This window comes from Symphalangus syndactylus, chromosome 4 (genome assembly GCF_028878055.3).
Source record: "Symphalangus syndactylus isolate Jambi chromosome 4, NHGRI_mSymSyn1-v2.1_pri, whole genome shotgun sequence".
Taxonomy (NCBI): domain Eukaryota; kingdom Metazoa; phylum Chordata; class Mammalia; order Primates; family Hylobatidae; genus Symphalangus; species Symphalangus syndactylus.
Window position 1 is genome coordinate 46,227,216 of NC_072426.2, and position 27,036 is coordinate 46,254,251.

Below are 27,036 nucleotides of genomic sequence, written 5' to 3' on the forward strand. Positions count from 1 at the left end.
CCTTCCTGTCACAGCCAGCTTCACCAGCAGCCTCTGCCACTGCCCACACCGGGCCTTAACAAGCTCTGTCTTCTCAACCCGAGGCTGAAGCTCCAGGGCCAGCGCCCAAGCAGAAAGGCCATTGTCTGGGCCAGGGACCCTATTTGCTTGCTGAATAGGATGGAGCTGGAAGTGATGGGAAAGTCAAAGTGATGCCTGTTGGGAGAGCCTTCCAGTTGGGCACGTAGGAGCAGAATTTAGGGGTGGCCAGGAGGATGAGGCTATACAGAACCAGGATAGCAAAGGGAAGGGCAGAGAGTTGGGGCCTGGCTTCTTGAGTCTTTGTGCCTAGCACCTCAGACTTCAGGGAGTGTTAGGGGAAGGAAGACAGGGACCAGGAGATCTTCAGAAACCTTAAAACCAACCTGGGCCGGGCACAATAATCCCAGCACCCTGGGAGGCTGAGGCAGGTGGATCACAAGGTCAGGAGCTTGAGACTAACCTGGCCAACATGGTGAAACTCCATCTCTACTAAAAATACAAAAATTAGCCGGGCATCGTGGCAGGTGCCTGTAATCCCAGCTACTCGGGAGGCTGAGGCAGGAGAATCGTTTGAACCCAAGAGGCGGAGGTTGCAGTGAGCCGAGATCGCACCATTGCACTTCAGCCTGGGCAACGAGAGCAAAACCTCATCTCAAAAAAAAAAAAAAAATTGGCCTGACTCGAACCTGTAACCTCCCACCTAGAAACACCGAATGTAGGGCACGAGAATGCATTCCCTGGCAGTCGTGATCATGGGCTGGCACTCTTTACCCCATGGCCCGACCCTGACCACATCACCTAAACCTGGCTTTAGTTTCCCAGACTTGACCACAGCCCCCAAGCCTCCTCTAATCCTAGCTGCACTCACAACTCTGACCAACCCACCCATAGCTTTCAACCAGCCAGGATGCTACTCTGCACAAGGAGGCAGTGAATTCTGTGCTGGGCCCCCAGTAACACGGGAAGGTGAATGTGCAGCCTGCTCCACACCCCAAGGAGACACCAAGTGGAAAGAGGGGTGTGGCTGTGGAAAGAGGGGTGTGGCTGTGGAGGCACATGGGTTTGAAACCTGGCTCTGCTACCCTCTTGCTGTGTGACCTGGGTCTCTGAAACAACTTCCTCATCTGCAAAATGGTGGTAATCGTGGTACCTGCCTCATGATATTTTTGTGAGGCTGAAATGGGATTGTGCAGGTGGTACCTGGCACCTGGAATGTTGGCTGTCATTACAGCGATAAGACGGCCATGCATAGCAGCAGCCACACCCATGCCCCAGCCTGTCACTAGTGCAAATGGGAGTTCCTGTGAGTGGGCTGAGGCAGAGAGGGAGCCGTTCAGGCTTTGGGGAGTGGATGCTGGAGAGGGTAAGAGTAAGGGAGGTCTAGGGAAATAAGTTAAGTGTTCTGGCTAGCCCGGGGCTGGACAGGCCTAAGTAGCGAAATGTAAACTAAAATGTGCTGAGCTCCAGCAATGTGCCAGGTCCTTTCACATGACCCAGCCCCTTTCAGTCCCACTTTACAGATGGGGAGGCTGAGGCTCAAGGAGGACCCAGGCTCACCAGTGCCTTTCTTCCTTACTGGCAGAGCTGGGACTTGAACTCTGACCTGAATGACTGCTATGTTGACATGCTTTCCACCACAGCCACAGGCCTGGAAACTTGGTTATCCCTATCCACATATGACTGAGACCAGTGCTTCTCAAAGTTCCCTGGGCCCTGGAATTCCCTGGGGATTTCATTAAAAGGCAGATTCGTATTTAGTGGGTGTGAGGCAGGGCTGGGATTCTGCGTGTCCTCCCACACAGCTCCCGTGTGATGTGGATGCTTCTGGTCAGGGGACAACACTTTGAGGAGCAAGGCCTTCAGAGACCCGCCCTCATGAGATTTTGAAACCCGTGCTCTGCTCCAAACCCCAGACCCATCCCAACCTGTAGCTCAGCTAAGGCAGGGACTGGAGCATCTCGTTGTGCCTTGGCCCCCCTCAAAGGGGCCAGGGCATGCAGAGAGAGGAAGGCGAAGGGACTGAAGTCACTTTTTGTCCCTGAAAATAAAAGTGTGACACGCAGCCTCCCTCCCTGGGACCACAGAGTAGGTGGGTGGGGGTAAGAACCCACCTCACTTTGCACTTGGCAAACCAGGGTGTGCCCTGGCATGAAACCACAGTGGCCTAGTAGAAGGGGCCCCATTTTCAAATTCCCTCAAAGCCATCCCAGGGACCAGCAGGGGCCCTGCACTTCCCTTCTGAGTACACCCTGGCCCTGGGGCAGCCAGAGAGTCTGGCAACAAAGACAGGTGCCACCTTGGCTATGAGTGAACATTGTCTCTCAAGCAGGGCCTTTGGATGGCACAGTCACTTGTATCTGGGGACCACACTTGAAAAGGTCACCGCCTTCAGGCTGATTTTGCACGTGGCTGGTTTTTAAGTAGCTGTCACTCAGCTAAGCGGCCTCCTCCCTCCACCAAAAGGATTTTCTCCCAATTGGAATTTAAAAACCCAGCAGCAATGAAGTCGTTGATGGCAGCATTTCCTGCACAGGTTGGGGGTGGGGAGAGGCAGATGGAAACCACAGGGCTCCAGGAGGAGGAGGGGCCGGAGGGGCCAGGTGATTCTTTTTCATCCACTGCTTGTTGGTTTTTAATAAAGAAGTCAAACTCGGTTTGTAGATTTCCCATTAGGGGACAATAAGCTTTTGTAGAGCGAGCCGCTGAATTAGAACTAATAGTGAATGCAGCGCCAAGATCCGGGGAAATATCACTGCTAATAAGTTTCTGCCTCATGCTCTGTCACTGACATTCTCCTCACCGTTTCGTGCAGCCAAGCAGAAGCTTAAATGTATAAGTATATGGGGCACTCTCACCCGCACCAGGGACAGGGGAGATACCCAGGCACGCAGCTGGGGCATTGGACATCAGGGGAATCCTGAGACTGCTGGGTATCTGGGGAGAGGGGCAGGTCAGCGTGAGCCAGGGTGCCATCCAGAGCCAAGGGGCAGATTGGAGAAAGGATCACTCCTTTCTGGGCACCCACAATCTTAGCAGGCTGAGATTCTCTGATGTTCCAAGGGGTGTGCAGCCAGATAGCATGCCCCCATCTTTCATGGCTGCTCTGTCAGCAGCAACTTCAGCAACGGGGGCTTCATACAGGATCCTTTCCCTCTAAGAGCTCTCAGTTCCATGAGAAGCCAGGCCCTCTCATGGAACTCCTATTTGCACTAGCAAATGAACAGGAACTGCCAAAGACTGTAGCATAAAGACTGCCCAGTGGCGCCGGGACTCAGCCTGACTCCTGAGCTCTGCACTGGACTCTTGGGAAAGGGGAGAAGGTCACGAGCCAAGTGGGATGGGGAGGCTTCCTCGGGGAGGGAAGCAGGGAGGAATTCTTGTTGGGGGATTGCAAGAGTGGTCGGTGAGGATAAGAGTATTAAAGGGCAGTAAAGTCTCTTCTAATTGAAGAGGAAGGGCCGCGGTGTGGAGGAGTTGGGGGGTGCGTAGCAGGAGGCAGAAGTTGCCCACCCTACCCTGCCAGGCTCAGCCCCTCAGCCAAGCACCGTCCTCTGGCTACTGGCGAAGGCTGGGCTGGAAGAGATATTGCTTTAGAACTGACAGGGGTGGGGCTCAGGGCCAGGGGTGGCCCAGGGGCTGGAAGAGCCTTGGTTCTTGTGTGCAAGGAGGAATCTAGCTGTACCTGCCAGCAGCCAGCCCAGGGCCAGAGTTAGGGCTCTGGGAATCACCTGACCCTGACCTGCCACTGCATACTTCAGTATCTTTGAGGAGAGTCCTAGAAGCTTTTGTCATCATGTTGGTGGACCTACGCAGGGGTCCAAGTGGACATCTCCAGCATGGGAGCTGGGGGTGTGAGTGCTGGAGTGAGCTTGGGGCTCAGCTGCAGGACCAGCAGGGAGCCTGGGGAGCTGGCAGCTGTCGGCAGTCCCAGCTGCTGCCGGCACACTCCTTCTCCCTGGGCCTCCCCATCCCTTCCTGAGGTCTGCATGTTTCCCCAAGGCTGGTCCTACCTCCTAGAACCGTAGCCTGCCAGAGGGTTACCTGACTCCCTGCTGACACCTCACCTGGCTCTGGTTATACGGAGAGGCCAGAGCTCTTTAGGGCCAGGCAGGCCTAGCCTGACTCCTTGGTGCCCGCCTTAGACATCTGGCCAGCCCACCTGCCTCCCTGCCTCCTGCAACCTGTCTGTTTTCCTTCCAGGATGAGAATGACAACCCTCCCACCTTCAGCAAGCCTGCCTACTTCGTCTCCGTGGTGGAGAACATCATGGCAGGTACAGGCTCAGGTCGGGGGATGGGGGGCACATGAAGGTAGGCAGCCAGCAGTCACGGCACCCAGGATGTGCAGCCCCTGGCTCTGCACACAAATTCTGGGAGGTCCATGGCCTTCCCTTTCCCCGGCCAAGCTCCTTGACAAATTGGGGAGCCTTTGGAAACATGTAGTTACCTGCCGGCTAACAGCTAGTTACAGAGCACCTACTATGTGCAGGTGCTGTGCTGGGCCCTTGGTTCCTGCTCTCCTCTAACTATGGTCTAGTGGGGAAAGAATAATGATCCATGACTAATTGAGCAATCTTGATTAAACAGTCTCAAGTGTGCAGAGGGCTCTGAGACTACAGCACTGTGAGGCAGGTCCCAGGGGCCATGATTTCAGAGGGGTGGCCTTACAGCGGGGCATGTGTTCCTATGTGAGGATGTGATTAGAGGCTAATCTCTGGGCCAGGCTCAGGTTGCAGGGCTCAGCTTGCAGACCCAGCACCACCAGCTCCACACTCAGGTTCCAGGGGATCTGTTCTGCCCTTGGGGCAGGCTGGCAGCTTTGCCCTTACCCTCAGAGCAAATGATCCTTGCAAAGAAAACGCCCATGTCAGGAACTGCTGCAGTGACTGAAGGAGATGGGAAGGCTGGAATCAGGGACAGTGGAGTCAGAGATGCTGGAGTCATGGATGGTGGAGTCAGGGACATTGGAGTTCAAGACGCTGGAGCCAGGGGTGGTAGAGCCAGGGATGGTGGAATAAGGGATGGTGGAGCCAGGGGTGGTGGAGCCCGGGGTGGTGGAGTCAGGGGTGGTGGAGTCAGGGGTGATGGAGTCAGGGGTGGTGGAGTCAGGGGTGGTGGAGCCAGGGGTGGTGGAGCCAGGGATGGTGGAGCCAGGGATGGTGGAGTCAGGGGTGGTGGAGTCAGGGGTGGTGGAGTCAGGGGTGATGGAGTCAGGGGTGGTGGAGTCAGGATGATGGAGTCAGGGGTGGTGGAGTCAGGGGTGGTGGAGTCAGGGGTGGTGGAGCCAGGGATGGTGGAGCCAGGGATGGTGGAGTCAGGGGTGGTGGAGTCAGGCATGGTGGAGTCAGGGGTGGTGGAGTCAGGGGTGGTGGAGTCAGGCGTGGTGGAGTCAGGGGTGATGGAGTCAGGCGTGGTGGAGTCAGGGGTGGTGGAGTCAGGCGTGGTGGAGTCAGGGGTGGTGGAGTCAGGGGTGGTGGAGTCAGGGGTGGTGGAGTCAGGGGTGTTGGAGCCAGGGGTGATGGAGTCAGGGGTGGTGGAGTCAGGGATGATGGAGTCAGGGGTGGTGGAGTCAGGGGTGGTGGAGTCAGGGGTGGTGGAGTCAGGGGTGGTGGAGTCAGGGGTGGTGGAGTCAGGGATGATGGAGTCAGGGGTGGTGGAGTCAGGGGTGGTGGACTCAGGATGATGGAGTCAGAACTGGTCTTTCCTAGCACCATGAGGCCTTCTAAAGAGAACCTCTGGGTACCACTCTGGCACCTGACAATGAGCTGGGTGGGTGCTGGGCTGCACCCAGCCTACCCTTCCTCTCCTAGTCAGGCATCCCCTGGAGAATGTCACTGCTAAAGAGCTGCCCCCAGCACTCCCCCCCAATCCCTGGGGACTCTGTCAAGGAGACGCCTTCACTATGGCACTTAATTCTCTTCAGCAGTATGTTAGGGCTCTTGTGCCTGTCCTCCTGCTCAAGGCAGGCCTGAGGGTCATATTTGAGGCCCTAGGGCCACAGGGCCACAATGGCCTACCTGGCCCCTTGCCCCTCGGGATTGCTGATTCATCCGCCGGATGGTCACCACCAGCCCTGCAGCCCAGTGGAGCTCCCTGTGGGGCTCAGCCTGTGGCCTCCATGCTTTATCCCTCAGGATCCCAGCAGCAAACTCGCAAATGAGACGGTATCTTTAGACCTGGTCCCAGGGGAGGAAGTGATGCTTAGGCAGGTGAAGGTGCCTGCCGAGGCCCTGAGGGGTCCAGTCTGGGTGTGAAGATTCCAGGAGCCTGTGCACCAGACCTCCTCGCCACTTGGCCGGAGCTGGCAGTTGGGTGGCAGGAGGGGCTGGAGCCGGAAGCCCTGGTGGGCACAGCTTCAGGATAAGCTGCTCTCAGGGTCTGGACAGGGTGGCTGGAAAAGCTGATACCTTGAGTCAGGATTTCACAGAACTGGAAATAAAGGGGAAGGCCTTAGCTGAACATTAAAGAGAAAATAAAAACCCTTATAAATTCCCCTGAACGAGATAAAACTAGACTGAAATTGAATACAGTAAATGTAGAATAATTTAATATGGAACTTCATGTCTTTTGACTCCAAGTGACAGCTGGCCAATCTGAGTGTATTTAATATAGTGGCCAGCCAGGCAGGGGCCAGGGAGACAGGAAGACACCAGAAGGCCCAGTCCACCCCTAAGCCCCTCATGAGCCTTGTCCCCACCCAGCCCAGCGATCTGGGCTTCAAGAGCAATAATTGAGCTACCCTCATCCCTGGGGTGTCGCAACAGGCAGGCCTCCCACCTCCCTGAGAGCTGGTCACTGGGAGGGTCTCATGTCCTCCTCTTGGGCCAGTGCAAATGCTGCTCCCAGGACTGGGGCCTTGAACCCAGGGGTCCAGGGTGAGCAGCACCCCCTGCACCTGCCTTTTTCCCCCTGAAGGAGCCACGGTGCTTTTCCTGAATGCCACGGACCTGGACCGCTCCCGGGAGTACGGCCAGGAGTCCATCATCTACTCCTTGGAAGGCTCCGCCCAGTTTCGGATCAACGCCCGCTCAGGTGGGCCCCCCCACCCCAAGTACCCTGGTCCTCCACACCCTGAGGCTGACTGTCCATACCCAGCCCCAGGACCAGCCTCTGGGCCCTGGTCTCCTTTCTTTCAGTTTTGAGCAGGCCAGCTTTAAGCACCAGTGTAATCCACAAACTATTAATTTGAGTGTGATTACTGATCTTACCCAAAAAATCACAATGTGAATTGATCCAGTGAAGGATGTCTTTCAAGGGTGAAGAGTTGTATTATGTTTTAAATGTGTTCCATCTTACAAATAGCTGGTTAACACACCCCTCTTCAGGAACACCTTTATTAAAGCCTCAGTGTCCCCCTCCCTCAGCTGCTGACCTCATTCTTAAAGCCTGGCTCCTCTTCTTACATGGATGTGTGCCTCAGTTTCCCCACCCGTAAAATGAGGAAGATCATATTAGGGCTGTTGTGTGGATTAAATGATGCATAATAGGGAACACACTTTGAACAGTCCCTGGCACACAATAAGTGCTAAATCATTATTCTCTTTTGTTTATTCACCTGTGAGCCCCCTGCCCTCAGCTCCCAGCTCAGCCCATGTAATTCTCTTCTTTCTTCTTCGTCTCTCCATATACATTTCTCAGTTTTCTCTCTTCCTTGAAGCTGGGAGAAAAAGTGGGCAGAAAGAAGCAGCAAGAGACCCAAGCTTTCAGCCAGACCTGGGGAAGAATCTGGGACTTCTGTACACTCATTCATATGTTCATTCAGAAATTGGGGTGGGGGCTGTTCTGAGCCAGGTGCTGGGGTACAGGAAGGAATAAGACATGGCCCTGACCTCATGAAGTTCCCAGTCAGCTCAGTGGGCATGCAAGGCACCCCACTTCCAATACGCATTTCTGTATGAGTTAAAGGAACTGTCGATGCTAAACAGCTACACTCTATCTCAGTAGCTTGAGACAATACAAATTCAAATTCATATAGTCAACCCATGTAGATGTTGAGTGACAGCCTTCCACATGATGATTCTGGGACCCAGGCCCCTTCCATGTTGTGGCTCCAAGGTCACTGCAGAAGGGAAAAGAGAGCATGGGTTATCAGAGCACTAGGAGAGGTTATGGGCCAGGCCCTGCCTGGCAGTCACATCCAAGTAATAATTCTCCCCTGGGAAAGGAGGAGGAATCTTTGGTGGACACGGGCCATCCCTGCTGCAGGTGGTCAGTGGCCAGCAGGGTAACAGCTCTTCCTGCTATCCATCCCTCCACGGTGGAAGTCAGCCCTCAATCCCTTTTTTGTCCCCTTTTCCTGGAGGTTTGGGGAGCAGATGGCCGGTGCTGACAGGTACAAAGACTGAGGAAGGGGACCCAGGGCCACTGTGAGCCTCTTTTTCTATCTCTGAGAAAGTGAGGGCCTTCCTCCCAGCTCTCAGGAGCTTCCCCCACAGTGAGCCCTCATTCCCAGGGGTCTCAGAGTAATGTCATGAATGGATATGAGCCACATGCCCAGCACTGTTCCCAGGGCTCTGAGCAGCAGCATCTTATTCTGCCCTCCTCACCTGTGAGGCAGGTACTAGCCTTATCCCCATTTTCCAGATGAGGAAGCTGAGCCACTGGGGAGGTTAAGTAACCTGACTGAGGACTCGCAGAGCATGAACTTCTGACTCCAGAATCCAAACATTAAAGGCGCCATTATCTGAGCAGCTCCCTGGCCTTTCAGCCAGCCCTGTCCTTGCCTCCCCGGTCAGGGCTCCAGCTCCACCTGGGTCCTTTAATGACACAGACATTTTCTTGCTGCCTTAACCCGACTTTGGCTCCAAAGGTGTAAGTGTTTTCCTCTGAGCTCCTCTGTCAAATTAGCCAGGCCTGCTCCACAGAGGTGGCCTTAATTGGATCTAATTTCCCAGACAGGAGAAGCCATCTATCATGCCGACAAGTTCATGTTTAAAACTTTTTAGAGATTAATTTCTTCCTAGCCCTGCCAATTAATCGACACCACCCTGGCAGGGAGTGTGGCTTGCTGGGCAGACCTCTGTGAGTCTTCCATTCCTGGCCTCAGCACCTACGCTGCCCTGTCACCCACCCCCAGCTCCCTGCTCAGCCCTGCACAGACCAGAGGGCAAGCCAGCGTGCCACAGAGGGAACTATCAGGGTAGAAGCGGTCCTAAAAGCAATCTGGTCCAGCTGCCTTGTTTTATGGTGGAAAGAACCAAGCACCGAGAAGTTAAGCGACTTGCCCCAGGTCACACAGCTCAGGCAATGGGGATAAAAAGATAGATAGCACACAGGCCCTGCCCGTGGAGAATGCTCACACTCCATTGGAAGGAAACAGTCATTTTCTGAGTGTTGGGAGCCTCACCTAGAATTACCGTAGCCTCACAACAGCTCTGCATGGAAGTCACACTAATCTCCATTTTATAGATGAGAAAACTGAAGCTTCAAAACTTTAAAATTTTCCAAGGCCAAGCATCTGGGAAGGGCCATAATCAGAATTCAAATCCACATCTCACATCTTCACCACGTGGGTGCTCTCCCATGGCTGATGCAAGATGGTAAATGGCCTGGCTGCTGTGATTGCTGAAGTCTGCTGGGACTGGCTCACGCTTCTCCCAAGAGCTAGCGAGGCACTCAGTTGTGAACTCCATATTCAATACCATCAAGTGGTAACTTAAAATGGGCCCTGGTGGGGCTATTTACACCAAGGAAATTGGCAAATGCCTTTTTTTTTTTATTTTGGGGAGCCAGTTGTCAAACATTTACCAGCACACCACTATCAGGGTGATGTTTACATTTCAGTTACACCAAAACACAAAGAAAGACCAAATACAGGCGAACAAGAAATGTTGTTTAATTGTTCAGATTTAGCACACTAAAAAAATTTGAGGCAATGTAATTATGCTATTCACAATGTAATTAGGAAATTATTTTATAACTATTAATTATCAATGCACAATAAGGTTGGATAGGTTGAACTGTCCAGTAATGAGTCACAAGTTAGAACGCATGTGAACACCCGGTGTTTTTCTTTCTTGTCATTGTATTTCTGTGACTATATAAATAAACAGTGCCTGGCACTGTTCTAAGATTTCCATGATCTTAATTAAATTAACCCCACAATAGCCCTATGAGGTAGGTCCTATTATGGTTCCCTTTGGACCCTATGAGGAAACTGAGGCACAGAGGATTGAAGTAACTAGCTCCAGGTGAGAAAGCCAGTAGGATAATGTCAAAAGTCTAAACAAGAGGTGATCTGTGACTGAGCTCAAGGCCTAATGGCCCTCCTGCCCTGTTCTCCAGCCCCTAACCCCGAGAATCAGCCTAGATTTTCCCACATCTGCAAATATTTCCTCCTCGTGGGGTTATGTTGCCCAGCTCTGGGGAACCAGCTCCCAAGGCCCTGGAGCTCTCCCGTCTCCCACTGTGAGCGCCAGCTCAGGGACACATCCAGGCTGCCATGGTAGCTTGCTAACACTTCTCGTGCAAGTTCTCACTCTCTTTCCTTCCCTTGCTTGCTCTCTCCTTCCCTCCGTCTCTCCCTGGCTCACCCAAACCCTCTCACGCACCCACTTCTCTCTCTGGCAGGGGAAATCACCACCACGTCTCTGCTTGACCGAGAGACCAAGTCTGAATACATCCTCATTGTTCGCGCAGTGGACGGGGGTGTGGGCCACAACCAGAAAACTGGCATCGCCACCGTGAGTGCGCTCCCCTCCCGTGCCCCAGCTCCCCCTCGCCGGCCAGGCTGCTGCTCCCTGTTTGTACCTCTGCACCCCTGTGTCCTGAGCCAGTGTGAGGCTTTGTGAGAGTGAGCAAGGGAGCAAAAATGAACTCATCAGCTGCAGAGGTCAGCCCCCAGGGCCACCACAGCTGTGGGGGAGAAAGGCATCACCACCAGGAATGTAGGGGCACTTGGGAGGAGCAAAATGAAATACTTTCTCTCCTGCCACTAAAAATCCAGGAGGGCAGGTGGCAGAAGGCATGAGCCCCATAGGCCCCTCCTTGCCTTGGCACCTGCCAACAAAGCAGAAACAGGCATTCCTTCAAGGAAGAGCAGCTCAGAGCAGGAAGCAGGGCCCTGGAGGGTCCCTGGGGGCTTGTTCTTCCCCAACTAATGTGCCCCAGAGAGTAGAAAGCTAGAGGAACGAAATGTGGGGCCCTCGAATGAGCTCTCGGCTGCAGAAGTGAAAGGGGAAGTGAGAAGCCGTCTGTGGGAGAGGAAGCGGGAGGACCAGCTGACAGTTACTCCAGCCACCTCACCTCTTTGTTCCCCATTCGGTTTCTTTGGCTCACCCTCAAAACTGTGGCCCTCACCCAGCCTGCAGCAGCCACCCCATCCTTACCCAGCCAGAGAGGCTGGAGATGGTATCGCGTGGCCAGGGATTTGATGGAAAAATCCCCAGTGCCCTACTCTGTCAAGGGAGGCCCCTACTAATAGGAATCAGAGCCCTATAAATAATGTACCTAGTGGCAGGTGAGCAGGGAAATTGCTTGGCTTGTAGCTGAGACGGGGAAGCTCAAGGGATTCTATTAGATCCCCCGCCCTGTCAGTCACCTTCAGCCAAGACTGGAGGCAGGGACGGGGAAAGTCCCAGGCCACAGCAAGGATTTCAGGGGTCATCACATCCATTCCACTGCCTCCTGATGGGACAACACTGGAACTCTCTCTCCTGAAGGGGCCTGGCTCCTTCCTGTCCTCGAAAGCCCAGGCCCTGCCCAAGGCTCCCAAGGTTGGTGGAGCTGGCAGAATTAATGTGAAGATTGCCTGTGGGCATCTGAGCACATTTCCCCTGGCAGGCCCTGCCCTGGCCCATCTCATCTGGGTGCATCTCCCAGCGCCCCTTATGGTTTCACAGGTAAACATCACCCTCCTGGACATCAACGACAACCACCCCACGTGGAAGGACGCACCCTACTACATCAACCTGGTGGAGATGACCCCTCCAGACTCTGATGTGACCGCGGTAGGTGGTGGCAGAGCAGCAGAACCACCAGGCAGCCCTTCCCAGGGGTGTGTGCCCCTCCCACTGTGATTCCAGGGGGCCTGCCCCTATGGGGCTGGTGGACTCTGTGTCCCTCTGAGCTGGCTCTTGCAGTAGAGTTCTAGCGGTTCTCCTGCATGGCGAAAGGCAGTCAGAGGTCAAGGGAAAGCCCTCATCTAGCCTCCAGTGTCAGTAGGCCTCAGGCTTTGTCAAAGGGAGCTTCAGGCAGCCCAGGGACAGTGGCAGGGGAGCTCTGGCCAGTTCCGCTTGCGAGCCACACGTGCCCTTAGAGCCCGGGACTCTGGCCACCCCCTCTGGAGGGCTCCCACCCCTATACTGCACAAGCCCCAGCTCCATCCCAGCACCTGTCTTTCGCTGCTGTGCCCCTGCAGTCATCCATCTGGGTCAGCTCCCCCACCGGCTGGCCCCCAGGGCTGCCCAGCAGGGGTTTTGTTCACCTCAGGAATTTTCTGGCACAGGTTTGCCAGGTTTGCACAGGCCCCTGTGTGTGTTGTGTGCTCATGTGCAGGAATGTGCACAATTCAGGGTGCAGAGGGGAGATACGGCCAAAGCCAGGGCGTCTCCAGCAGAGACCACAATCCTGGGGAAACTGAGGAAGCCCAGGTCCCACCCCCACACCATCTGCTCTGCTGGAAGATCCGTATTTTTCAGCCTTCTCCTCCCCCACCCTGTACACCACGTGGCCTTACTTGGGGAGGCCTGTCCCCACATGAACATCCCCACTGCCACCCACCCAGCCCTGTGGGGGGCATGGATCCTGACAATTGACTGAACACCTGGGATGTGCCTGAGCCTCACCTGAGGGCTTCTCAGGAACTCTCTCCTCCTCACCGTAATCTCACAAGGCAGAGGGATTCTGCTGCCACTGTGCTGTGGAGGAGACAGACTTAGAGCTTAAACGCTTGCCCAAGATCCCAAAGCTAGTAAAGGGTGCAGTCAGGACCCGAACCCTGGTCTGTCTGACTTGGAGACAAGGGATTAGAAACCACCTGGCCCAGTCCTTATTCCTCTGGGAGGGGGCACCCACACACCAGCTGACAGCCAGTCAGTGAACATGTGGAAAGGAAGATGGGCATGACGGCCAATCCTTCCCTCCCTCTCTTTGTCCTTCCTTCCAGGTTGACCTCCTCTCCCATCCAGAGCCACTGCCAAATATGGCTCTGGCACTGGAATAGGCACAATGGAATAGGGCAGAGGTGAGGGATCTGGAATCTGTGATTTTTTCAAAGCCCTGTAGAGGAATTCCTTCCAGCCCAGGGCCAGGTTTAGAAACCACGACCCTCGCCCTTTGACACAGCTCTCTAGGCTCTCTGGTGGGTGCTCTCTGCTGCCGCCTCGTGGGCACAGCACTGGCCCAGGATAACCTCCTCCCCACTCCAGCCAGGGATTCCAAGAGCTGGGGCTGGATCTCACCTCTGAACACCTTCTGGTCAACCCTCACCTTTCCCTTAGGTTTTTGGGAAATTCCTCCCAAAGGGAATTGAGGGGCAGGTGAGGAAGGTTGCTCTGGGAGAAAGGGGCTGCACCGTACACCAGCCTGGACTGCCGTTATCAAACAGTACACCCGGCAGACAAGGAGTGGGTGTGCCAGGTGAGGACTGCACACAGTCTTGGACATCTGCAAGCTTTGGTCCCTGCGCCCTTCACCAGGTCTCCTGCCCTCCGCATGTCCTTCTGAGCCATTAGCAGGCACGGACAATGGACTAGGGGCCTGCTGCCCAGTGCCTCCTCACTTTCCAGGAAATCCACGAGCCATCAGGGAACGCCTACTACATGCCAGGCCCCACGCTTGTCAGGCTGAGGGTACAGGAAGCAACAACAGGCCAGGTGCAGTGGCTCACGCCTGTAATCCCAGCACTTTGGGAGGCCAAGGCAGGCAGATCACTTGAGCCCAGGAGTTCGAGACCAGTATGGGCAACATAGTAAGACCCCCATTCCCTCTTTATAAAAAAATTTTTTTTAAGTAGCCAGCTGTGGTGGTGCACACCTGTGGTCCCAGATACTCAGGAGGCTAAGGCAAGAGGATTTTTGAGCCTGGGAGATTGAGGCTGCAGTGAGCCAAAATCACACCACTGCACTCCAGCCTGAGTGACAGAGTGAGACCCTGTCTCAAAAAAAAAAAAAAAAAAAAAAAACAAAGGAAGCTCCCGCCCTGCCTGCCTTTGGGGAGTGTCATGTCACTCTTCTGTTCAAACCCCAGTGGTTCCCATCTCACCCTGTGCAAAAGCCAGAGTCCTTGCCAGACCTACAAAACCCGCAAGGCCCGCCCCATTGTCACCCCTGAGGAGCCAGTCGCGTCATCCCTATCTGCAGTACAGAGCGGGTGTGGCTGTTCCACTGCTGGCGTCAGGTGGGCGCAGGCTAGAGATTTTCAGTGCCCCAGGGTAGTATTTGAGACCTGAAAAATAAATGTGATGACTTGAAAGTTCAAAGAGAAAAGGGCAAAATCAAAATTAAAAACTTGTTGTATGAAACATCTATCAGCTGAAAGATGGCAGCTTTAGTAACTATGAAATTTAGTGTTTGTGAAAATTTCATTACATTTGAGGACAAATTGGAGGTTAGATTTTTCTAGAATTCTTGAAAATTTTCCAGAATTTTCTGGAATTCCCAGTTACGTATGATGATTGCCAGGAAATCAAAAATCAAGAAGCTTATATGTTAGTCAAGTTTGTCATAGCCAAATATTTTGAAAACGAAGTTATAAAAATTCTTTCCAATTTCATAGCCATAAAATGTATGTATGCATACATATGTATATACATGGGTATGTTTCATTACCTTGGAGAGGACCCTCTGGAGCCTTCTAGGGCCTCACAGTGGCCCAGGATGAGGTAGGGTCTGTGGCCAAAGTGTGAGGTGAGGTGGTTACAGAGGGAACAGCTAACCGAGGTTCAGGTGACAGAAGGAGGAGGTGATATTTGAACAGGGGCTGGCCCACCACCTGACCTCCCACCCCACCCTTCCCACACCCACTGCACACACCCACACTCACAACTACCACCCATCCTCAACACACAGGCCTTTCGTTTCCCTGCACCCACTCAACTGTCCCCCAGCTCAGAGCCTTTGCACAAGCCCTTTCCTCCCTGACCCCTGCTCTTTCCATAGGTAGCTCATTCTCTTTCATCTGCCCCAGCTTAAAACGTCAGCTGTCTTAGAGAGGGCCTGCCTGACTACTGTCTGAAGTAGCTCTGACCCCTCTCCAAATTTTGTTTCCTGCAGAGCTGGACCCACAATCTGTGCTTATTTGTTTGGTAGGCTATTTTCTCATTAAGAGGCACGTGGTTTAGTGATTAAGCAGCCAGCCTCTGGTACCAAAATGCCCAAGTTCTCACTCCAGCTACACCACTTACCAGCTGCGTGACCTTGGGCAAGTTGCTTAACCTCTCTGTGCTCCAGTTCTTCGCATCTAAGAAATAGGGCTAGTAAGAGTCCCCACCTGATAGAGCTGTGATCAGCGCTTAGTGAGCCAAGATATAGGAAGCACTGGCACGTGGGGAGTGGTCGGTAAATGGTAGCTGTCATCATCATCACTATCATTACCATCATCTGCTTCCTTTGCTGAAATCGCACCTGTCTTGTTCACTGTCAAACCACACTGCCTAGCACAGTTCCAGGCACATCGTAGATGTTCAAAATACTTCAAAATATGTGTTGTTGAGGACTGATTCAGCTGGTGAATATCTTACCTTTCCTTCCCCCCAACCCCCACCTCAGCCGGGCGGTGGCTGGGTCTTCCTTGTCAGAGGGAGACTAGGGTGTATGGCCCAAGACTCTCTCAAGAGCCCTCTCTAGACATGGCATGGGCCACAGCGCCTAGAGTCAGAGGCACAAGGCAACCCCAGTGATTTTCAGAGCTTGCGTGCAGACAAGTGTCTTCCCGCATGTGGCTTCATTTGGGTGCATTTGGAATTGGTGCGGTGTGTGCATCTGCATGCACCGGGTGTGGCCTGGCACGCAGGCACTGAGGATGTCCACCTGCACTGGCGTGCGCTGGCAGAGTGGCCGTCTCTCTGTCTGCAAGGGAGATTTTGGTCCCACTCTCCTTCCTGGCTCCTGCAGCTGCCTTCAAGGACCTGGCTGATGGGCATTGATTTAGAGCCTTTCAAAGCCCTCCAGCAAAATAAAGGAGAGGGGAGAAGGAGAGAATCATTCCCTGTCAGGCCAGGAGAAAAATGACGGGCGTGAAATGGGAAATAAATGAGGGGAAAGTGGTGAGATTCTACAAAATCGTCCAGCAGGGAGACTACAGGAGGGGGTCACAGCCCTCCACCCTCTCCTGTACTCCCAACCCACCCTGTGAACAGAGAGTGAGTCAGGGGTCCCAAAACCAGTGCCCATGCCCCAACCAGGGTCACTTGGAAGCAGCTACCCCAGCACTCTCTGGCATGGTGGGGGCAGGAAGAGGGAATAGAAGAGGAGAAACCACCCGCCATGTGAAATTTATCTCAGCCTGTTCAGCAACAGGCCTGGCCTGGAACAAGTGATTTAACTGCTCTCTTCCTCAGTTTCCCCATCCAGAAAAATAAAATAGGGAGAAAATCATCTCTCCCCCAGGCTGGGTGCGGTGGCTCACACCTATAATCCTAGTACTTTGGGAGGCCGAGGCAGGAGGATCACTTGAGGTCAAGAGTTTGAGACCAGCCTGGCCAACATGGTAAAACCTTGTCTCTATTAAAAATACAAAAATTAGCCAGGCGTGGTGGCTCTTGCTTGTAGTCCCAGCTACTCGGGAGGCTGAGGTGGGAAGATCGCTTGAACCCCAGAAGCAGAGATTACAGTGAGCTGAGATTGCACCACTGCACTCCAGCCTGGGTGATGGAGCAAGACTCCGTCTCAAAGAAAAAAAAAAATTCTCCCTTTTCAAACTGTTGAGAGAAGCATTGTAGAAATACAAGGAATGCTGGTCTTCTATGTCCATCTGTGAAACGACTTGGCCTGTTTTAAATTATGCCTGGAGTACCTAAGAGCCCCGCCTCCTGTTTGCAAAATGGGGGTGTTGGGCTCCACTTTATGGAGGCTAGGGAAACTGAGGCAACATGCCCACAGCAAGATAAGGACACCTCAGGCCTGGAAGGCAGGGACCTCCCCTCCTCTACCCTTTGGTGCTGCAAGGCTGGGAAGGGAGAGGAGGGCCGAGCAGTCCCGGGTGGGAGTGAGGGCTGCCCCCACCCCTCTGAAGGGGAAGCCGGACTAGGGTGCCACAGCATTCAGCCTTGCATCAGCCTCTCTCTCCCCGTCCTCCCCAGGACCCATGGACAGGGTCAGATGGGAGCTCTTAGCCAGGGCAGCTCATCTGTCTGTTCTGGTCTGGTGGCTCCAGAGACACCTCTGGCTGGGGACTAAGCAGAGGAGGGACAGATTCTGCTGCCAAAGCACAAAAGGCTCCACATCAAGTAAGATGAAGGAGCTGACAAGCCTGGCTGTCATCACCGAGTGTCCTGCAGTTAAGAATAATACTGTCCTGATGTGGCCCCAAGGACTGTGGTCACCTCCCCCCGCAGTGATCTTGTCCACCCCTGGTGCCACAGTGGCCTCTGCAATGCAGGGTCAGGGGTGAGCGAGGGGTAAGGGCCACTTCAGGAGCCTCCAGGCTGGGAGCTGGGTCAGCTCCAAGGCTGGTGCTGTGTGACCCTAAGACTGGCCTGTGCCTCTCTGGGCTCTGCTTTCTCCTTGTGGAAAGCGGGGCGGGTGGAGGATGAGGGAGCTTCCCCACAGAGCGGGAGATCGGTGCACGCAGAGGGCCTCGGCGAAGACGAGGAGCCCTCAAAGGCTGCAGGGGCCCTTTGCCTTTTGTTTACGATCTGGCCGTGTAGGATCTGGGACACTAAGGGACAGCAGGCTGTGGGGTTCACCGCCCCGGGTTAGGATGGCACCGAGCACTGACCCCTTCATGATGTGGGCGTTATAAGTGGAGAACCAGGCTGTGGGCCAGAGAGTTGAAGGGGCCAGAGTATCTGAGGCCCAGTCCTGAGACCCTGCCCCTTATCAGGGATGGTGTACCTCCCTTCCAGGGAGCTCCACCCTCTCCTTCCTCAACACTCCTCCAGCCCCGCGACTGCCCCAGCTAACTGGGTCCCACCTTCTGAAACTGGGGCCCAGCCATGGCTTCCTCCACATGCCCTGTCATCTCTGGTGTCACAATCTAATGCTTCAAAGGAAGGAAGGAAGGGAGGGTTTGATGAGGAGGAACCCAGTCTCCAAAATCCAGGGTTTCAAATCCTTTCAAAAATCTCAGCTGGAGTACAGACTCCCCAGCCCTTCCCAGCCCCTCCCCTAGAGAACTCCTGCCTCCCAACCCTCTTGGACCCCCCTACCGGGCCCAGCTGGGAGGCCTACTTCCTGGGCTGGAGCCAGGATGCCCCCTCCCCAGGACCAATGTCTGAGTTCAGATACCCCCGGCCAGCCCAGAGACACCCTCCCCAGGCGTGGCTCAGTGAAGGGATCTGCTCCCTCCCGGGCAGGTGGTGGCTGTGGACCCAGACCTGGGGGAGAATGGCACCCTGGTGTACAGCATCCAGCCGCCCAACAAGTTCTACAGCCTCAACAGCACCACGGGCAAGATCCGCACCACCCATGCCATGCTGGACCGGGAGAACCCTGACCCCCACGAGGCCGAGCTGATGCGCAAAATCGTCGTCTCTGTCACTGACTGTATGGACCCCTCTCGCCCCTCACAGCCCCCACACCTTAGGCTGCGGGTGTCCCCGGTGACTGGGCCTCTGGGGTACCTGGGGCCCACCCAGGAGGTCTATGTCTGATCACCAAGAGTAGAGTAATACCCGCGCCCCAGTTGTGACTCCTAGAGCACCCTGAGGGAACGGAGGGGACTGGGAAGGGGAGCTGTGAGGCCCAGGCTGCTTCCTGGAGGGGCCATTGGGATGGAGAGCCCTGAATCTGCCGCCCTCTCGCCACTTGCCTTCTTCCTGTCCGTGTTCTCTTGCACCCATCTTACCCTGTCCTTGGCCCCTTCTCGCCCTGGTCTCCCCAGGTGGCAGGCCCCCTCTGAGAGCCACCAGCAGTGCCACAGTGTTTGTGAACCTCTTGGATCTCAATGACAATGACCCCACCTTTCAGAATCTGCCTTTTGTGGCCGAGGTGCTTGAAGGCACCCCGGCGGGGGTCTCCATCTACCAAGTGAGTCTCTATCATCTCATTCCTACCAGCCCAGAAGTGGGCAGTGGGTGCCTGAGGGGCCTAGCCCAGGCTGAACACTTTGCAGGGCTGGGGCAGGGGAGGGGCTGGGTCTTGAAGGACAGAGGCTCTGGAGACGTGGAGGGAAGTGTGGCAGGAAAGGATAGGGAGATGGGCAAAGGCAGAGGTAGAGAGAGGGAGGGAGGCAAAGATGGAATTCTGGAAGTCATGTCCAAGTTTCTCAGGGCCTGATTATGGAGGTCTGGCCCAGGACCTTCCATTGCCTAAGCCTGCAGATGGTTCTAGAATACAAACAAGGCCAGATGAGTGTAGCCCTGGGCATCTGCCTCTCCCATGCCTTCCCATAGCCCGGGATCAGCTCCCTCTACTACAGTAGAGGGGCCTCTGTCCACTTTGCAGGGCTCTAAAGAGACTTGCCCAAGACCCTGTGGCCAAGCAAGGCACTGTCTGATCTTGGGCCTGGCTTCTTTGCCTCCCGTTCCATCATCCTCCGATCAGAGGGATCCTGAAAGTGCTGGTTTAGGGGAGATGACATCCAGGGTTTCAAGTCCTTTCAAAACCTCAGCCCTCCAGGGGCCATTCAGAAACACTGGAGACCCTCCTGGTTAAGAGCATGGGCTATGGAGTCCAACCAACGGGGGTGTGAATCCCATCTCCAGCACCAGGGTGCTGTGTTACTTGGAGCAAACTGCTTAACCTCTCTGAGTCTCAGTTTCTCACCCGTGAAATGGAGATAATAATAGTATCTTCCTGGTTGTGCTGTGGGGACTCAATCAGACACACGTATGAAGCACCCTGGAACTTGGACGCAGGAAACACGGTAGCTGTGGTGATCACTGTGTGTCTGTCACGAGGGTTTATACCTGAGACACAATGGCTGTACCAGTTTAGCCTGTTCCCATTAGAAGAAAACAGGGTTGTTTGTCAGGATGCCAGAGAAGGTGAGCTTGGTGGTGCCCCACAGGCCCACTGTGCCTCAGTTTCTTCATCTGTAGGAAGAGGTGAATGATGTTCTTTGGCGGGTCCCCAAACCCCCAGCAGGGGGCGCCTCAATCCAGGGAACAGCAGTCGGTCCCCGAGGAAGCCCCCAGACTGGAGGGGAGGTGGGGTGAGAGCGAGTCAACCCCCAAACCCTGTTCTCTGGGGGCTCACGGCCGGCGAAGAAAGATGCCCACCAATGCAAATTCTGAGTTCATAGAGGAAGGAGCAGGGAGCGTTTAACTTGGAAACTGTCCTCACATACAGAATGAGGGCCCTCCCTTGAACTGTGGCTCCCTGGTCCCACCTAGGACCTCAGGAGATACAGATTTCTGCTGGCTGTGCAGAAGAGCATTCTCCAGGGGATAGAGCTGTGTGCAAGTGAATTAAAAATACTGAGCCCCCCATCCTGGAAAGCATTCAAGCTGAGTCCAGACACCTCTCGTCCAGTTTGTTGGATGTGAAATAGATCAGACGACCTTGATATTGTCTTCCAATCCTGAGAGTCTTGGCTTAATCCCAAACTCTTATTTTATTTATTATTACACATTTCCCCCAAATGCCTTGAATCCACTTCAGTAAAACATTCAGGGTACCAGGGTCTTGAGTCAGGCAATCTGATCAGGACTGGAGGTGCAAATGAGAACAGTGTAGGAATTTGGGAGGAGGCTTGCCTGTGCATGGCCACAAACAGCTTTTTAAAAAAATAATAATAATGAAATCCTCAAGTGACTTTTAAAAAAGAACCCTTGATGTCATTTTATTTTTGTTTTTACTATCTCACAAATCAAAGCAAAGCGGGGGAGGGGAAGCCTGTGACTCCAGCCTTCTACGTGGTTGCACTCCAGATAATGGTGGGGTCCTTAAGCTGGAACAGCTGCTTCAAATCTGGGAGAGCTTCCTAATGGGGAGAGCAGGCGATGAAGGGGAGAAAGCGCTGTAGAGACCTGAGCTCTTATTCTAAAAAGTCCCTCTGCCACCCCATCGCTGGCCTCACTTGGTGCATCTGGACGCCTTTCAGCTGACGTGCGACCCCCTTAGAGAGCATCTGGGAGGGTGCCCTGGGGACGGTGGCCTGGCCTAAGGCTTGGAGGGGAGCAGGTGTGTCTGGCTGCAGCCAAGTGTGGCTTGGCAGGGAGGAGGGAGCCCTTCTTGGGGGAGAAGCATCCATCCCAGTGTCCCCTCCCAGCCCTCTTGCTGCCCCTCCTTGCCCTCAGGTGGTGGCCGTCGACCTCGATGAGGGCCTGAATGGCTTGGTGTCCTACCGCATGCCAGTGGGCATGCCCCGCATGGACTTCCTCATCAACAGCAGCAGCGGCGTGGTGGTCACCACCACCGAGCTGGACCGCGAGCGCATCGCCGACTACCAGCTGCGGGTGGTGGCCAGTGATGCAGGCACGCCCACCAAGAGCTCCACCAGCACACTCACCATCCACGGTGAGGGGGCGCGGGGGCTTCTGCTGTGTGCTCAGTGCGTGGGCACAGGCCTGGGTCAGGGCCAGGGGGAGAGGGGAGCCCATGTCCCCCACTGCTGTCTACTGGACTTGCAGGCACAGGCTCCTTTGTTAATGAGGCACCCTCCTCAGCTGGAGCCGTTCAACATAGCAGAGCCTTCTCCGCACCTGGCCACTGCCTTCAGTGCCCCAGAGCTCAGGGGCAGTGGCCTGGACCTGCTGCCAAGGCCCCGTCACCCCCACCCCTCCTAGCCTCTGATTGCAGCAACAGCAGAGAGGGCTTGAGCAGGGGCTGGGACCCTCAGGGTCATGAACAGGCAGGGAGGGTGCAGAGCCCTTTGTCTTCTTTGGAAGGCCAGAGTTTTTGTTTGGGAGACATAAACGAGACCTCCCCTTCCCAAGGGTGTGGAACCCCTGGGCTGGCAGTGGTAGGGCATCACCCTGGAAAGAGAGCAGCTGGGACTCCCAGACTCCCTAAGATCCTCATCCCCCTGGGACTCTCGTGCTCATTCCCAGTGTCTCTGGCCTCTATTTGTGAAGGGGCGGGGTACTGTTTCCACTCTGGATGAGTCTTTAATTTTCAGGACAGCATGCGGACATGAGCCGTTGCCAAGGGGCCAGGAATAACCCCAGGGAAATAAGGGCAGAGTTTAGCAGGCAAGACATGGCCTGTTCCCTGAGCCTGTTCAGTCCCATCCTAGCTCTGCCAGCCTCCGTGGGATGGTAGGGGGTGGGGGAGGGGGGGTAGTTAGCTCAGCACAGGCGCAGACACTGACCCTCTTCAGTCGAGACCTAAGATGGTGAGGATTTCAGAGAGCACGACATTCTCTCTCCCATCTGTCCGAAGCTTGCCTGTGGGTTTCTGGTGCCAGTTTCAGGACCCCCTTATTGGCCGATGATGGACAGGGAATATGTCCCAGCTTTAAGAGAGGACCCCTGGAGGGCCTTTCTCCAAGACTCAGCAGAAGCCATAACATCAAATGGGCCCAGGATCTCTCCTGGTGGTACCACTTAGAGAAGGTTGTCAAAGCCCCATCTGCCTGAGGAATAGGGCCCTAGCATGCAGAGTGGAATAAACACATCTGCAAGGGAAATTAAACCTTATTTCAGGGGGTGGGATTTTCAAAGTGAGCTCCCTCTGCTGAAACTCCATTGCATGCCGAGGGTAGACCTTGAGGCTCCAGCCCTCCACTCTGCCACTGTGTGACTTTGGACGAGTCACTCAGCTGCTCTGAGCTCCCGCTTCCTCAGCTGCACAGTGTGTCTGATAATGCCCACCTCCTAGGGTGCTCAGAGGGCTGCATGTGGTCCTGTACGGGAAGCACTCAGCATGGGCTTGGCACACTGGACAAGCTCGTAAATGGTCGCTGTCATCATCGTTGTCATGATTGTCCGTGTTGTCATGGTCATTGTTAGGCCCGTACTGGAGAGAGGTTCTAAGGTTTTCTCTCCTCCCTTTGACAGCTGAGCAGCAATAAGCCCCCAGGGTACAGGGACAGCAGAAGGGTCTGGAGCACTGGTGGGCTTGGTCCTGGCCCCGGTGGGCATGTAGGGCCCTGGGCTCATGGCCAGGAGCTGTTGACACAGATGCCACTTGGAGCCCGTGACTCCCTTGGGAATTCGTTCCCTACTTGGTCTGGGGCTGGAGATGCTGCTCTGGAGCTGGGTCGTCTGCAACAGAAGCCAGGCCTAGCCCCGGCGCCCATTCTGCCCCGCAGTGCTGGATGTGAATGACGAGACGCCCACCTTCTTCCCGGCTGTGTACAATGTGTCCGTGTCCGAGGACGTGCCGCGCGAGTTCCGGGTGGTCTGGCTGAACTGCACAGACAACGACGTGGGCCTCAATGCCGAGCTCAGCTACTTCATCACAGGTGCTGCCCCCGCCTCCACCCACCTGTGCAGGCCTCCTGGGGCCCTGCCCACCCCCCTCCCAGATAGACAGCCAGACTAGGCGGGGGGCAGGTGAGGGTGGAAAAGAGGTCAGGGCTCTACCGTTGGGCTTTACCCCCTGTTGGTGCCTCCCGAGGATTTGCTCCTGGCTCTTCCCAAGGGCTTTGCAGCTGGATCACTCTGGACTGGCTCCCTGGGGACCTCCCGAACCTGTTGGTTGCAGGGACTGGGAGCATCTACCAAGGTTCATTCTAGAGGGAGGTAAGGCCCCATGATTCCTAGGGAGGAGCCCTGAGCCCCACTCCCCACTCCAAGTCTGGATGACAGAGCAGTGACTGGAGGAATGTGGCCTCATCCTTCCTTGGGGATCTGTTGAGAATTCCCATCTGTTTAGAGGCAGATGGTTTTGATCTCCCTAAATGAAATGGTTTTAGCTCAAAAATGTTGCCTGGCTGTTGTCTGCAGAGCTGTGGCCACAGATGATGAGGCCATGTCCTGGCTCACAGGGGAAAGTGAGCTGCAGTGGATTAGTGATGTCTGCCACAGTGGTAGGATTGGTAGGTGGTGGCGCACATGCCGTGGATTTGCCATTCCTGGATGAGAACACAGCTTCTCAGCCTCCCTGACACACGAGAGATGCTGGGACACATGGGGGTGCAGTCTTCCCCATTCCTCAACCCTCTTTGGCCCTTTTACTGGCTCAGTCTTCTCTCTGTCCATGACCTGCCTACCAATACACCTGTTGCCTCTGCATATGTGTGCCTGTACACACGAGCAGGGCACACACCAGCCCCCTCAATGTCTCCCCATGAAGCAAGGAAGCCCAGCTCACAGCCCATCTGTGGCTTTGCTGCGGCCAACGTGACCTCCCGGCCCTCAGCCTTCCCTTTCTTCCATCACCTCCCTGAAGGGGCCCAGCACCCTCAGGCCCTCTCTTTACAGTCTGGTCCTCAAGTCGGCCCTAGGGAGGGCTTAGTTACCAAGACCCCTCACATGGCACCAGCTCCGTGGCTCCACTGCCCGCACTATTTACATCCTAGTTCTGCCCTGGGCTCCCCGGGAGTCAGAGTGTGTCCCTTGCAGATGGTACTTCAGACACTGGGGGAGCCCTGGAGGTTTGGGGGTCAGGAGGCTTTCCCTAGGGGCAAACCAACAAGAACAGGGGAGCACCTGGCAGCCTGCACGATGACTCTTCAGCACCCCAAAGTGGTGGGCTCCCGCTGACCTGCCCAGAGCCCTCCTGGATTTTCAGTGCGCATTCTGCAAGGAGCTGAGCCCTGTCCTGCCCAAGCTCACCACAAAGCTGGTGCCATGGCGCCCTCTGCTGCCCAGAACACCACACTACTCGCCAGCTGGCAGGGGAGGGGTCTCCACGCTGTTCTGGGAGTTCCTTCCTGACTCCCGTCCACCGCGAGAGGAGACCCTCACACTTCCCACCCGTCCCAGAACTCAAGGAGACTCAGTAATCCCTGTCTCCTGTACACCTGCCTTGACTCCTCCCTCTGTGGGGCCTCCATGTCCCCACTCAGGAAGCTTCGCTCCTCAGCCCATCTCACCTCCGAGATGAGGGGCCTGGGGGATGCTCAGCCAACCCCAGAGTTCTCAGCCACATATACAAGCCCCTATGCAGGTTAGCTGCTCAGACGCTTCTGCAGGACGGGGCAGGGAGCGGAGGGGTGAAGGATACACCCAGGGACCCACGCACGGAGAGACCCAGAGTGGCACAGGCACATCACTGAGTGAGGGGTTCTCCTCTGTGAAGTGGAGGCTAAATGAAATGGTCTGCATGAAGTACCTGTAAACAGGAGGTGCTTCGTGAAGGTTAGGAGCTGATTCCAGGCATCTGGCGCCGCCACTGAGCCCACCCTAGCTGCACCCGCATCAGGGCACCTCAGGCAGGGCCGAATCGGCAGCACAGCCTCCCACTCCTGGACTCACCATCACGGGTCCCAGCTCAGGAGCAGAGTCCCCGCTTCCCCTGGCCAGGAGCTCTGTTTCCCAGCTGGAAGCTTTCTCTCCTTCACCCACAGGTGGCAACGTGGATGGGAAGTTCAGCATAGGTTACCGCGATGCCGTTGTGAGAACCGTGGTGGGCCTGGACCGGGAGACCACAGCCGCCTACATGCTCATCCTGGAGGCCATCGGTATGCACCAGTCCCGCACCCACCAACACAGTGATCTGGGCAGAGTTCACACAGGGTGCCTCCCAGGAGCTGGCCTTTGCTAAAGGCTGAACTCTGCCCAGATGCCAGTGGAGAAAGGGCCACCAGACACTCACCAAACATTACTGAGCACTTGCCGGGCATGAGGCTCACTGTGCAGTGCCACATGCAAGACACTAGGATGGTAAGGTGGGAGCTACATGGGAGACCCACATGTAGACAAATTACTGCAAATCCAGGCAAGCCAGCAGGAAGGGAAAAGGATGACATAAGAGTATCGGGTAGTGGTGCAAACACAGAGTGGGAGAGGTCACGGGAGGCTTCCTTCAGGAATCGGCATCTGGGAGTGCCTTTGAGTGAGTTAGGACCCTTTCAGTTGCAAATTTTAAAATAAAATAAACTGACTTCAGCAATATGGGCTCACGAAACCAGTCCACTGGGAGATGTAACTCCCGGTATGACTGGATTCAGGGCTCAGGTGACACCTCAGGCTTCAGTCTCTGCACTGGCTGGCGCTGCCTCATGTGTGTTGATGTATTAGTCTGTTTTCACACTGCTGATAAAGACATACCCGAGACTGGGTAATTTATACAGGAAAAAAGGTCCAATGGGACTTACAGTTCCATGTGGCTGGGGAGGCCTCACAATCATGGCAGAAGGCAAGGAGGAGCAAGTCCCGTCTTACATGGATGGTAGCAGGCAAAGAGAGAATGAGGAAGATGCAAAAGTAGAAACCCCTGATAAAACCGTCAGATCTCATGAGACTTATTCACTACCACGAGAACAGTATAGGAGAAAACGCCCCTATGATTCAATGATCTCCCACTGGCTCCCTCCCACAACACGTGGAAATTATGGGAATACAATTCAAGATGAGATCTGGGTGGGGACACAGAGCCAAACCATATCAGTTGGCTTTATTCTTCAGCTCACATGGTGGCAGGTCATTGCCCCAGCCTCACCTGTACACAATCTCGGGTTCAAGTGCAGCAGCACGGAAGACAGCACTTGTCTCTTTCCCCTCCCTGGCAGAAGCCCTCAGATCAGCTCTAGATAGATCCATTTTGCCCCAGTGCCCATTCCTGAGCCCCTCACTGTGGCCAGGGAAGTGAGATGTGCTGGTTACTTAGGCCTAAGTCACATGCCCATCCATGGAGCTGGGGGCAGTCCCACCTACCCAGCATCCCAGGCCTCAGAGCCTAGAAGGGAGGGTCCACAGGGGGACATTCAGGACATAGCCTTCCCAGGGGAGCACAGGGCAGTGCTGATGGACAGAAACAAGGGGTGCAGCCTTGGAGGCCACATAGGGTTTCAGTACATGAAGAAGCAGGGAGGGCATTTCAGGCAGAGGCACCAGCCCGTGCAAGGGCCTGGAGGTGGGAAAGCA

General features: G+C 55.0%; 1 protein-coding gene across 1 annotated transcript in view; it reads left to right on the forward strand.

The window, feature by feature from the left end:
• The window catches only part of CDH23 (cadherin related 23), a 419,760-nt gene that overhangs the window by 288,239 nt on the left and 104,485 nt on the right, over positions 1-27,036 (forward strand). Inside the window, exons 18-26 of the mRNA XM_055274603.1 lie at positions 4,222-4,294; positions 6,936-7,052; positions 10,590-10,702; positions 11,861-11,968; positions 18,475-18,664; positions 19,002-19,147; positions 21,361-21,580; positions 23,316-23,468; positions 25,518-25,631. Coding sequence (XP_055130578.1) covers positions 4,222-4,294; positions 6,936-7,052; positions 10,590-10,702; positions 11,861-11,968; positions 18,475-18,664; positions 19,002-19,147; positions 21,361-21,580; positions 23,316-23,468; positions 25,518-25,631 — 1,234 coding nt within the window. The remainder of the gene's footprint in view (positions 1-4,221; positions 4,295-6,935; positions 7,053-10,589; positions 10,703-11,860; positions 11,969-18,474; positions 18,665-19,001; positions 19,148-21,360; positions 21,581-23,315; positions 23,469-25,517; positions 25,632-27,036) is intronic.